Raw genomic sequence first — 13,033 nt, 5'->3', positions numbered from 1 at the left:
TTTTCATATAATGAGTGCTTAATGGTATCATCATTTGAAGCAGTTTCCTATAATTAACCAACTTGCATTTCCCCTAACCATGCCATAAATAGTAAAGGCTATAATTCAAGCTTCAGAACGAAAAGTCGGGATCCAGTCAGTACTCCCATGGGGCTGCAGACATAGGTGGGTTTTCTATCAAGCCATGTGGGCCAGGGGTTAACGGCGGGACAGGTGAGATCGAGGCACAGTGAGGAGGTTGGAGGCAGGGAAGCAGAGTGTGCAGTCTGGGCTGTAGAAAGAGAGAAGAGAGTTGAGGTAGGAGGGGACAAGGTGATGGTGAGCTTTGAAGCCGAGAGTGAGGAGTTTTTGCTTGATAAGAAGGTTGATAGGCAACCACTGGATATTTTTGAGGAAGGGAGTGACATGCCCAGAAGTGTTTCTGTAGAAAGATAAACCGGGCAGCAAAGTGAAGTATAGACTGAAGCAGAGAGGGATGGGAGGATAGGAGATCATAAAGGAGGCTGATGCAGTAGTCCAGTCGGGGTAGGATGAGAGATTGAACTAGCAAGGTAGAGGTTTGGATGGAGAGGAAAGGGAGGATCTTGGTGATGTTGTGGAGGTGAGATGGGCAGGTTTTGGTGATGGATTGGATGTGTGGGGTGAATGAGAGAGTGGGGTCAAGGATGACACCAAGGTGGCGGGCTTGTGAAACAGGAAGGATGGTAGTGCCGTCCACCGTGATGGGAAAGTCAGGGAGAGGACAGGGTTTGGGAGGGAGGATAAGGAGCTTAGTCTTGGACATGTTGAGTTTTAGATGGCAGGCAGACATCCAGATGGACATGTCCTGAAGGCAGGAAGAGATACGAGCCAGGAGGGAGGGAGAGAGAACAGGGGTGGAGAAGTAGATTTGGGTGTCAACAGCATAGTTGAAGCCGTGGGAGTGAATGAGTTCACCAAGGGAGTAAGTATAGATGGAGACCAGAAGGGGACAAAGAACTGACCCTTGAGGAACCCCTGCAGTAAGTGTTTACCCCTCACAGATTCAGTCTGTCAATAGAGTCAGGTTTTTATCCTCTGATGCAATCCCAGATGTTCCCAGGGATGACTTAGGGCAGTGTGGGCCTAGTCCTCAGTATTAGACACCGGAATAACAGGGAAAATAAAAGTCCCTCTATCTGTGCCTGTAGCAACTGTATCAATTGTAAGCTCACTGAGAGCAGGGAATTGTGCCTATTTACTCTATTGACCACTCTGGTTTGTCTAGTGCAGGACCAAGCACATGATAGTAGTAGTAATGCCAGTAAATAATGATGGTATTTGTTAAGCGCTTACTATGTGCAAAGCACCATTATAAGCACTGGGGAGGTTACAAGGTGATCAGGTTGTCCCACAGGGGGCTCACAGTTTTAATCCCCATTTTACAGATGAGGTAACTGAGGCACAGAGAAGTTAAAGTGACTTGCTGACAGCAGGCGGAGCTGGGATTTGAACCCATAACCTCTGAGGCCAAAGCCTTGTGCTCTTTCCACTGAGCCATGCTGCTTCTCAATAGGCACTTACTGAATGCAAAATACTGTACCAAATGCTGGGAAAGAATATGCAGAGGGAGATTAGATGTGATACCTATCACTTGGCTTACTTCACAATCTAAAAAATAATAATAGTAATCACTCAATAATAATGTTTGATTATCAACTGTATCGTCTGAATGTAGAGCACTAAACCAAAGTCTGGGGGCGGGGGGGCATATCCAAATATAAAGACATGATCCTTGCCCTCAAGAAACTTACAAACTAATCTAATTTAAGCAGCATGGTTCAGAGGAAACAGCCCAGGCTTGGGAGTCAGAGGTCATGGGTTCCAATCCTGACTCTGCCACTTGTCATCTGTGTGACTTTGGGCAAGTCACTTAACTTCTCTGGGCCTCAGTTCCCTCATCTGGAAAATGGGGATGAAGACTGTGAGCCCCATGTGGGACAACCCGATTACCTTGCATCCCCGCAGCGCTTAGAACAGTGCTTGACCCTTAGTAAGCACTTAACAAATGCCATCATTATTTATTATTATTCATTTCATTTTGTTCAAAATGTTTAGAGTGTTTTTCTAGCTTTGAGAAATCGGTATTTCTGCTAGACATCTAGCATTCTGCTAGATGCAAGAAAACATCTTCTGTTTAGCAATCCAGTGAGTGAGAGATTTGTGCACACTCTAACCTCAGTAGCCTCTTGTTTTATAACTAATATTGATGTCAAAAGTAATTTTTTTTTTCATTTTTCTCATTAGGTTATTATTTGGGACAGAATTTTAGCAGGAAGGTGACAGCTACCTGCTCCCTAGATGTTCAAGAGTGTCAAGGTGCCACAAGGAGGAGAGAATAATGGTGCAAAAGTTACATTGTGCTATAAAGAATGTGTTTCACCTCTGACTATCTTCTCATATTGTCTCTTCAGGAACGTCAGTCATCCAGGTGACAGCCAGAGACGACGATGACCCATCCTACGGCAATAGCGCTCGTCTCCTGTACAGTATACTTCACGGGCAGCCATATTTTTCTGTGGAGCCAACCACAGGTATCGCTAAATCCAATTCACCTCCAAGAGCTTTCACGATACGCATGTGGATAAACAAAAGGAACAATCTATATTGAACGCAACCACTTTCCGAGCATCATTGTCTCGATGGAATAATTTTACATCGTCAGGCAAAAGGAAATGGATTTTATTCAAAGGAAGAAAAAAAACGGGTCCCAATTGAATTTTTAATTCAGAAAGCAAACACGGAGTTTGATCTATGTGCTGTAGAGACTGCTTTTTTTCAGATTAAAAGAAGAATACTTGGCAGCATAGAGGTTTGGTGCTCTGGGAAATAGCTGAGTATTGTTAAATCTACTTTTCCATTAAATAGCCTAGGATCCAGAGAGGTTAAGTACCATATATTTTTCAAAGACAGCCTCTCTGCTGTGTTCCAATAAAAGGCCAAACGGCTTACGATTTTATGGCAGGCCTTTTGTCTTGTTTTGCTTTTCATGGTACAGAAAGATAAGGCTTCCTTTGATTGCTGGGAAAAACTTATCCTGGAACCGACTTGCCTTGGTTTCCATAAAAAATAGGCCATAACCTGAAAACAGAGCCCCAGGATACAGATCCCTGCTCACCTTCACGTTCCGCTTGATTTTATCCTCCGTTGCTGAAATTGCCCCTCTCAGACTACAGCAGTCAGTCAAGACAGAGGAGCAAGTGAGGCACCAGAAAGAGGGACCCACCTGATTTGCTTCTATCCACCCCAGTGCTTAGTACAGTGCTTGGCACATAGTAAGCACTTAAAAAATACCAACATTATCATTATTATTAATTTGGAAGGGCCCAACTGAGACAGAAAGGCAGAAGATGATGAAGGATGGTTTTGTAACTAGGTCCAGAAAATCCAAACCCTTTGAATCCTGAATGGGCAACGGGCCTGACACCACAAGGTCCATGAGGATTTCATAAGCCTTCATGGACAGCTTTCAGTCAATCAATCGATGGCATTGATTGAGTGTTTATTGTGTGCAGAGCACTGACTAAGTGCTTCGGAGAGTACAACAGAGTTAGTAGATATGATCCTTGTCCTCAAGGATGCTGCAATCTAGTGAGGGTGACAGACATTAAAATAAATTACAGTACTGGGGGAAATATATATATATATATATATTTATACATATATATATATATGTATAAATGGGTATGAATATAAGTGTTTGGGGTGAAAGTGGGGTGAGTATCAAAATGCTCAGGGAAAAGAGATCTAAGTGTATAGACAGTGCAGAAAGGAGGGTGAATATGGTGAGGAACTGAGACATTAGTGAAGAAAGGCTTCCTGAAAAAGATGTGATTTTAGTAGGTCTTCGAAGATGAGGAGAATGTTGGCCTGTTGGATATGAAGGGGGAGTAAGTTCCAGGAATGATAAAGGATGTGGGCAAAGCGTTGATAGTGAGAGATATGAGATTGAGGCAGAGTGAGTAGTTTGGTGTTAAGGAGCAAAATGTGTGGGCTGGGTTCAGGTGGAAGAGGTGTGAGGATATGTAGGAGGGGGAGGACTGATTTAGTGCCTTAAAGAGAGTGGTGAGGAGTTTCTGTTGAGAAATGCATTCTGAACAGGGACCGAGAAGAAGCTCGTGTCCATGAATGCGTGATGATGTTTTTTTCCCTACCCACCTGGATCCATTTCCCAGGAGCAAATCCCTGTTTTGTTTTGTTTTTCCTGGTGTCGATTCAACCTTAGGCAAGGTACCAGTTTCCATTTCCCATCGAGAACTCTCTTGAGTCTCAAGAGGCAAATCATGTTCCTTCATTTTAGTTCAGGTTCCTAATTATTGATTGAAAAAAAAGCCAGTTACTACCCAGTCGGTGAAATGCCATACTTATCGAGAGGTAAAACTGGGAAGCACAATGGGTCAGTAATGGAAAGACAACTCTACCTTCCAGGGGTCATCCGGATTTCATCCCAAATGGACCGAGAAACCAAAGATCAGTACTTGGTGATCATTCAGGCGAAAGATATGGTTGGCCAAATGGGAGGACTTTCTGGAACAACAACTGTCATCATTAACCTGTCTGATGTCAATGACAATATGCCCGTATTTCAACAAAGTAAGTGGTACTTTGGTCTGCATATTAATTAGAATAAATGAGTCACTGCCTTTAAGACAGTCTGACCTTAAGCATCATATACATCTAGTCCAAAACCAGGAAGTGTCTGGCTAATATCAGGAGCGTTTGCTAAAAGTCTAGAGAATTTCACCTTGTGTTGTCATGCACCAGTGTTCCAAGTTTAAATACTTATTTGTAAGTAGTCAATCTCCTCTGTTGTCTAAATATCTCACTGGTAGCAAATTAGGCACTTAGGAACACTTCAAAACTCGTAAACAGCAACCAGAACCATGCGGTTTTCTATTGCTACTTTGAGGTACGAAATAATGTCTCACTGGTGTTTTTTGGTGATTGTGTCCCCGCTGATAGATGAATTCCACAGTTAACATCAGGTTCATTAGGTCGCATTTCCCATCCAAATGTTAAATTCAAGTGCAAATATTTGTCTTTCTGGCAAACACTCCCAGAGGAACCATGCTGTTGGATTGCTGTGGTAGAGCAAACAGGTGCTGTTTGCAACAAATGGCTTTGAAACCAGCTAGCCTCCATCATGTAATAATGATAGTAATTGTGGTTTTGTTAAGAACTTACTTGATGACAGATACTGTTCTAAGCACTTGGGTCGATACAGTGCCATAGGGTTGCATACAGTCCCTGTCCCACATAGGGCTCATGGTCTTATTCCCCACTTTACAGATGAGGGAACTGAGGCACAGAGAAGTGAAGTGACTTGCCCAAGGTCACACAGCAGACAAGTGGCAGAGCCAGGATTACAATGCAGGTCCTTTTAACTCTCAGGCGCATGTCCTACCCACTAGGCCAAGCTGCTTCTAAATCCACCCCACACTTATTCTCCTTTTCCTGCCCCAATTAAGGAGGGGCTATTCAACTCTTAGAACGGACTGGGCATGTTAGAATTCTTTTCAGCCTGAGCAGAAATTCAAAAAAGATCTCTTTTAATTTCTTGAAAGTCAATAGCATTTGTTTAAGACTTCACCGAAGGCAGGTGAGATGCTGTTACTGAGTTTGTCAGAAGAGCTATGTCCCTCTTTTCTCCAGCCCCTTTTATCAGAATTTAGGTATTGCTAGAAATATCAGGTTGTGATTTATCAGGGAATCCTGAATTTAAGAGCAAAGCAAAGAAGGGAGAAGCAGTGGGCTAGTGGCAAGAACACGGGCTTGGGACCTAGAGAACCTGGGATCAAATCTCAGATCTACCAATTGCCTGCTGTGTGGACTTTGACAAGTCACTTAACTTCCCTATGCATCAGTTTCCTCATCTGTAAAATGGTGATTCGATAGCTCTGGACTGTAAGATCGTTTTGGGCAGGAAATGTATCTGTTATATTGTTACATCGTACTCTCCCAAATACTTAGTATGGTGTTGTGCACACAGTAAACGCTCAATAAATGTGATTGAGTGACTGACTTTTCTTCCTCATTCCTGACATCGTGAATCCAATGTCCAACCTGATTATCTCGTATCTACCCCAGCACTTTTGTACAGTGCTTGGCACATAATAAGCATTTATCAAATACCACAATTATTTATTATTATTAATAGTAGTAGTAGTAGTAGTATAATTATCATCACTATTAGGATAAAATAGAAAATGCATTGTGGAAGACAGTTGCATTTATGAATGTCTCCCACTTAGAGTGTTCTATGTTAGAAATACAAAGATTAAGGGGGGTAGGGGGGAGAACAAGTAGAATATAGTGTCTTTTCAATAAAGTGATAATGCAATGTCTCCTGGACCTTTCTTGAAGAGCTCTACCACATGACAGTTTCTGAATCCGCGGACATCGGAACATCCATAGGCGTGGTCATGGCAGATGACAGCGACATAGGCGAGAATGCAGAAGTCATCTACCTCATTGAAGAAGATGGTTCCCACACTTTCGACATCATTATTGATAATGAGACTCAAGAAGGAATAGTTATATTAAAAAAGGTGATGCATGCTTAAATACAATAGAAATAATCTTAGCAGGGCTGAGAAACCCCTCCTTGCAGAAGAGCCAAACAAAATAAAACTTTCTAGAGGGTAATAGGCAAAGGGCAAAAAAGCATTCATGAACCCCCGTGTGACACATGAGGTCTTTCTCTCTCATACATAGCACCTGCTGCTTTATAGCACCAGCTCTCGACATTAAGGTATAGCCAAGAAAAAGAGAGAAAGGGAGGGAACAGAAAGAGAAAAGTTAAGAGAAGGAAGGGAAATAAGGTTGGAAGATAAGAGGGAGAGCCAGAGGAGAGAATCAGCTATAGGTTTCATAATTAATCAATCTCATTTATTAAGCACTTCATTCATTCATTCATTCATTCAGTCATATTTATTGAGTGCTTACTGTGTGCAGAGCACTGTACTAAGCGCTTGGAAAGTACAACTTGGCAATTTATAGAGACGGTCCCTACCCAACAGCAGGCTTACAGTCTAGATGTGTGAGAATACCACATTAAGTTCTTTGGAGAGAAAACTACAAGAGTAGGTAGACATAATCACTGCTCACAAATAGCTTATAATCTAGAGGGGGAGAAAGACTCACAAATTATGGATATGCATATAAGTTATTTAGGGTTGAGGGTGGGGTGAATATCAAGTCTTTAAAGGATACAGAGCCAAGTGATACAGAAGGGAGAGGGGGTAAAGGAAATGAGGGCTTAGCTGGGGAAGGTCTTTTGGAGGAGATGTAATTTTAGTAAGGCTGGGAAAGAGGAAAGTGTGGTGGTCTGTCATACGTGAAGCGGGAAGGATTTCCAAGCCAGAGAGAAGATGTGGGCAGGGGGTGAGCAGTGAGATAGAGGAGATTTAGGTAAAGTGAGTAGGTTGACATTAGAGGAATGAATTGAGTGTGTTGGATTATAATAGGAATTCAGCAAGGTAAGAAGGAGAAGGTAAGGTTTAAAATCAAGGGTAAGATGTTTCTTTTGATGTGGAGGTGGATGAACAGTGACTGTCCATCTACTGGAGTTTGTTGAGGAGTGGGAAAACATAAACCATCTCTATATGTTGCCAACTTGTACTTCCCAAGTGCTTACTACAGTGCTCTGCACACAGTAAGCGCTCAATAAATACGATTGAATGAATGAATAAACATATATTTAACATTTATTTAGAAAAATAATTCAGGCAGTAGAGTGATGTTTGGAATGAATTGGGAGAGCGCAAAAGCAGAGAGGTTCCAGCAAGGACACTGATGCACTAGTCAATTTGGGATATGCCATGTGGGCCTGGATCAGCATAATGAGGTGGTGGATTTCCACAATGTCATGAAGGTAGAACTGACAGGCTCGGTGACATTGAATATGTATGTTGAGTGAGAGAGATGAGTTGAGGATATCGCCAAGGGTTAGGGAAGATGATGATACTGTCTACTGTGATGGGAAAGTCAGTGGGAGAGCTGGGTTTGGGTGAGAAAATGAGTTCTGTTTTGGACATATTTATTTTAAGGTGTTAAGAGGAGATTTTCTGAAGGCAGGAGGAAATGTGAGAGTGCAGAGAAGGAGAGAGTTCAGGGGTGGAGATGTAGCTTTGGCAATCATCTGGGTAAGATGTAGTAGTTGAAGTCATGGGAGTGAATAATTCACCAAGGAGTGGGCATAGATTGAAAACAGAAGGGGATGAAGAACTGAGCACTGAGGGATTCCCACAGTTAGGGCGTCCCTTCTCACTTCACAATTTGCTGAACCATTGCCCACCAACTTGCTCGTTGGACTTGCTCCAAGCCCCTACCCATATGCCTACCCCTGCTTCTGCTCTTTCTTTACCTGCAAGACCAATTTGAAGAAAAACCTTCATAAGCATTAGTCCCAGCAAGAGAAACCAGGCAGGGAGGGGATGTGGATTTGGTTAGATCAGGACTTCTACCTCAGTAGTGAGAGGGAAAAGAGGACATTTGGGCAGAGATGATAAGGAGAGTAGTTACACATGATAAACACTCAGTGAATACCATCGATTGATTGGTTGGCTTTTTTCTTTCATTCATTCATTCAGTCATATTTATTGAGGGCTTACTGTGTGCAGAGCACTCTACTAAGTGCTTAGGAAGTACAAACTGGCAACATATAGAGACGGTCCCTAACCAACAACAGGTTCACAGTCTAGAAGGGGGAAACAGGCAACAATACAAAGCATGTAGACAGGTGTCAAAATCATCAGAACAAATAGAATTATAGCTATAATGCATATCATTAACAAAATATGTAGAATAGTAAATATGCACAAGTAAAATAGAGTAATAAATCTGTACAAATATATACAAGTGCTGTGGGGAGGGGAAGGAGGTAGGGCAGGGGGGATGGAGAGGAGGAGAGGAAAAAGGGGGCTCAGTCTGGGAAGGCCTCCTGGAGGAGGTGAGCTCTCAGTAGGGGTCTGAAGGGAGGAAGAGAGCTAGTTTGGCAGATGTGTGGAGGGAGGACATTCCAGGCAAGGGGAAGGATGTGGGCCGGGGGTCGATGGCGGGACAGGTGAGAACGAGGCACAGTGAGGAGGTTAGCGGCAGTGGGTGCGGGCTGGGCTGTAGGAGGAGAGAAGGGAGGTGAGGTAGGAGGGGTCGAGGTGATGGAGAGCTTTGAAGCCGAGAGTGAGGAGTTTTTGCTTGATTCGTAGGTTGACAGACAGCCACTGGAGATTTTTGAGGAGGGGAGTGACATGCCCAGAGCGTTTCTGTACAAAGATAATCTGGGCAGCAGAGTGAAGTATAGACTGAAGCGGGGAGAGACAGGAGGATGGGAGATCAGAGAGGAAGCTGATGCAGTAGTCCAGTCAGGATAGGATGAGAGATTGAACCAGCAAGGTAGCAGTTTGGATGGAGATGACAGGGCGGATCTTGGTGATGTTGTGGAGGTGAGACTGGCTTGTTTTGGTGACGGATTGGATGTGTGGGATGAACGAGAGAGTCGAGTCGAGGAGTCTTCCTCTTTATCTGCTGCCGTTCCCATCATCGCAGCTTAACTCATCTGCTTACAATTCTGGCACACATGGGCCCTGTAGTTAATGTTCATGGTGCCCAGAAAAGCAACTGAACTCACCCACTGCCCTGGTACTTGGCACTCCCACAGCTCCTTATCCTGTGCATGGTGCCCTGCATGGGAGCCTCTTGTGGGCATGCCGGGTGGGAGGTCTCCTTCCTTGCTTCACTTGATTGAGGGTGATACTGCTTGATGTCGGGAGGTGGTAAGCTTGAGGAGCATAAGGTGACAGATGAAGCTTAAATGCTTAGAACAGTTCTCTGCACATAGTAAGTGCTTAATAAATGCCATTATTATTATTATTATTATAATCATCCTGGCATCCAGTGTGACTTCCATCTTGTTTCCTCCCTCGACCCCTTTCCGGTTCAGATGGGCGGGTTGGCCCAGCTACCTTAGCCCAGTTTCCTCTTTGGCTCACTGATGTAGAATTGAAGGTAATGATATCACCCTCATGAAGTAGTGTCTGTGGGAGGGGCCCTGTCTTCCAGAGTCACATTTGGTTCCAAGAATAACCATATGTAGCTCATGACCCAAAGGTTACCAACCCCTGCATTAAGGACTTCATTACTGAAAGGTAAGCTAAATAAAAAATGATTTTTGCTGAAGAAGGAATTGTATTCATTGCACTCTTATTGAGTGCAGTGCACTGTGTTGTGCACTTGCGGAGCAGGGACTGAAGAAGTGATGAATTCCCTGATGCAAGGAGCTTATACTCTATAGTTATATGGTCCACCCTTGAATCCTACCAGATACTTCAGTGAAAATAGTGCTTAAGGCTGAGAATTGTACAGGAAATAAATAGATTTAACCAAGACGAAAATTAGAAAAGATCCTCTTTTGTTACAATAGTACAAGTTAAGGTATTTTGAAAGCCAGGTATCTATAATTCACTCTAAATGGTAAGCTTGTTATGTGCAGGGAATGTGTCTGTTTATTATTATAGTATACTGCCTCAAGCACTTTGTACAGTGCTTTCCACACGGTAAGCACTCAATAAATGGAGAAGCAGTGTGGCTCAGTGGAAAGAGTGAGAGCGTGGGTTTGAGAGTCAGAGGTCATGGGTTCTAATCCCAGCTCCACCACTTATCATCTGTGTGACTGGGCAAGTCACTTAACTTCTCTGTGCCTCAGTTACCTCATCTGGAAAATGGGGATTAAGACTGTGAGCCCCATGTGGGACAACCTGATTATCTTGTATCTCCCCCAGGGCTTAGAACAGTGCTCAGCACATAGCAAGTGCTAAACAAATACTAAAATTATTACTATTATTATTATTATTATTATCATCATCATCATAAATACGATTGAATGAATTGAATGGATGAATGAATGAAAACGGATTATTCAGTGTGACATTTCAAAATCAAGTTCAAAATCAAGGTCCAATTAAACACATGCATTCAAAATTCAGCTATTAGCCCCCAAGATTTTTCATTAGCTGCCAAAGACAAAGCATGCTATTTCAGGAAAATGTTCACACAGGGCTATCTAATTGAGATTGGTGATTCGAAATTGTATCAGTAAACTCGACTGAGGCACACATTTGTAATTAAAGCATTTTGTAGTTAAAAGTACACCCAGTTCTCCCAGTTGGCAGTCTTGTAGAACCCGCATAAAAGAAACGTAGCATTGCAGTAATCATCCCATGTTTGTCATTACATGCATGAGGCTAACCACTTCCTCTGACAGAAATGTCCCATGGCTAGATAGATAAAGCTTCTTGCACAAAGTTTGGAAAACACATGCATTCTGGAAGAACTGACTGTAAGTGTAAGCCCTCTTTGTCTCTTCTTCTACTCCTTTCTGTGTCACCCTGACTTGTTCCCTTTATTCATCCCCCTTCCCAGCCCCACAGCACTTATGTACCTATCTGTGATATAGAATATAATATAATTATTTATATTAATGTCTACCCCCACCCCCCCGGATGGTAAGCTCACTGTGTCAGGGAACGTGCCTAATATACTGTTATATTGTATTCTCCCAAGTGCCCTGCACATAGTAAGTACTCAATAAATATGGTTGACTAAGAGGAACTAAACCAGTCATTGATGTAGATGCAATTTGCAAGTTCTATAAAAGATTCCTCCCATCTACATTGTCATTTTGTTCCCTTCAGAAACTGGATTATGAAAGACAAAGACATTACAGTATCCGTGCTCAAGTTATCAATCGGTACATTGATGAGCGTTTTGTGCAGAGTGGAGCCCTAGGAGATACGACCATCATTAAGATCAAAGTGGAAGATGCCGATGAGCCTCCTGAATTCCTTTCCCGGGACTATGTCATGGGAATTCCTGAAGATGCTTCGGTCGGGTCCTCTGTTGGCACAGTTACTGCCAGAGATCCAGACGTAGCCAGCAATGCAGTCAGGTACAGTGTCACCAAAGCTTGAATTAACCTGTCTGGCATTAAATAAGTCCAATATTTCACTTTAAAACTCCTTCTCAATGTGTTCTTTCCCATTTGTAATAATAATAAGTATTCGTTAAGCACTTGAAACATGTCAAGCACTGTCCTAAGTGCTGAGGTAGATACAACCTAATCAGATTGGACACAGTTCCTATCCCACAGAGAAGTGAAGTGACTTGCCCAGGGTTGCACAGAAGACAGGTGGAGGAGCCAGAATTATACCCAGGGCCTTCTGATTCCCAGGCCAATGCTCTTTCACACCACTTTGTAATTTTCATCTTCTCCTAAAATTGTGTTTGAGAATTATGTGGAGGGGTCCTTATGCGACGAAGCCCTAAAAAGCCATCTGGATTGAAATGCCTAGAAGGCCCACAATGATAGTTGTTTTTGAAAGGGCTTTAAAAGTAGCTTGCAAACACCAAAGCAGCATTTTCTAGGGTGAGCCTGGGTTTTCACCTTGAATTTTAGTGCTTGAAAGAAATGGAGATTGTCTCTTCCTGTAGGCTGAAGGCCTTCCTAAAAGAAATTAGTTGGTCAAAATTGGGTTTTATATAGGGTATAGCCCATAAACAGGGGACCTTCCTGGTGATAGAGTTAACCCAATAGCAGAGCTTCTATTATGCATTTCTGCGTATAGGTTTTTATGAGTACGAGTTGGATAGTCCTATGTGTGTACATAGACATAGAAATATATGAATGTTTTGCTTTTCAGTGTGGCTAATTCCTCTCTAATAGGTAATATGTATGAAGTTGTCATTTCAATAAATATTTAACTAGTTAAGTGAAGAAATCAGGGAACAGTGGTTGCAAATTGCTTGTTGATTGCTGATCACAGAGGCAATAGAGTCTCTATGAATCCATTTAGGCATCATATCTACCTTACAGAACCATTTTGTCTCCAAGGACTTTAATTACCTTTAACTCAACTCACTTTATAAACTGTCCCAGATTTGAAATGGCAGGTGTTTGGAAAAGAGGAGGATGCAGTTTAGCTTCAGCTTGCTATTTGTATTTAGAGAAAGACTCAGAAAA

The 13,033-nt window shown here is 42.6% G+C and overlaps 1 protein-coding gene across 1 annotated transcript in view; it reads left to right on the top strand.

The window, feature by feature from the left end:
* CDH19 (cadherin 19) overlaps window positions 1–13,033 on the top strand; it is a 181,963-nt gene that overhangs the window by 94,485 nt on the left and 74,445 nt on the right. Inside the window, exons 4-7 of the mRNA XM_038746647.1 lie at window positions 2,433–2,552; window positions 4,447–4,611; window positions 6,382–6,566; window positions 11,709–11,962. Coding sequence (XP_038602575.1) covers window positions 2,433–2,552; window positions 4,447–4,611; window positions 6,382–6,566; window positions 11,709–11,962 — 724 coding nt within the window. The remainder of the gene's footprint in view (window positions 1–2,432; window positions 2,553–4,446; window positions 4,612–6,381; window positions 6,567–11,708; window positions 11,963–13,033) is intronic.

The sequence above is a fragment of the Tachyglossus aculeatus genome, chromosome 5 (assembly GCF_015852505.1).
Source record: "Tachyglossus aculeatus isolate mTacAcu1 chromosome 5, mTacAcu1.pri, whole genome shotgun sequence".
NCBI lineage: Eukaryota > Metazoa > Chordata > Mammalia > Monotremata > Tachyglossidae > Tachyglossus > Tachyglossus aculeatus.
Note: the sequence above shows the minus strand (reverse complement) of the source record. Positions and strands in the feature narration are given on the sequence as shown.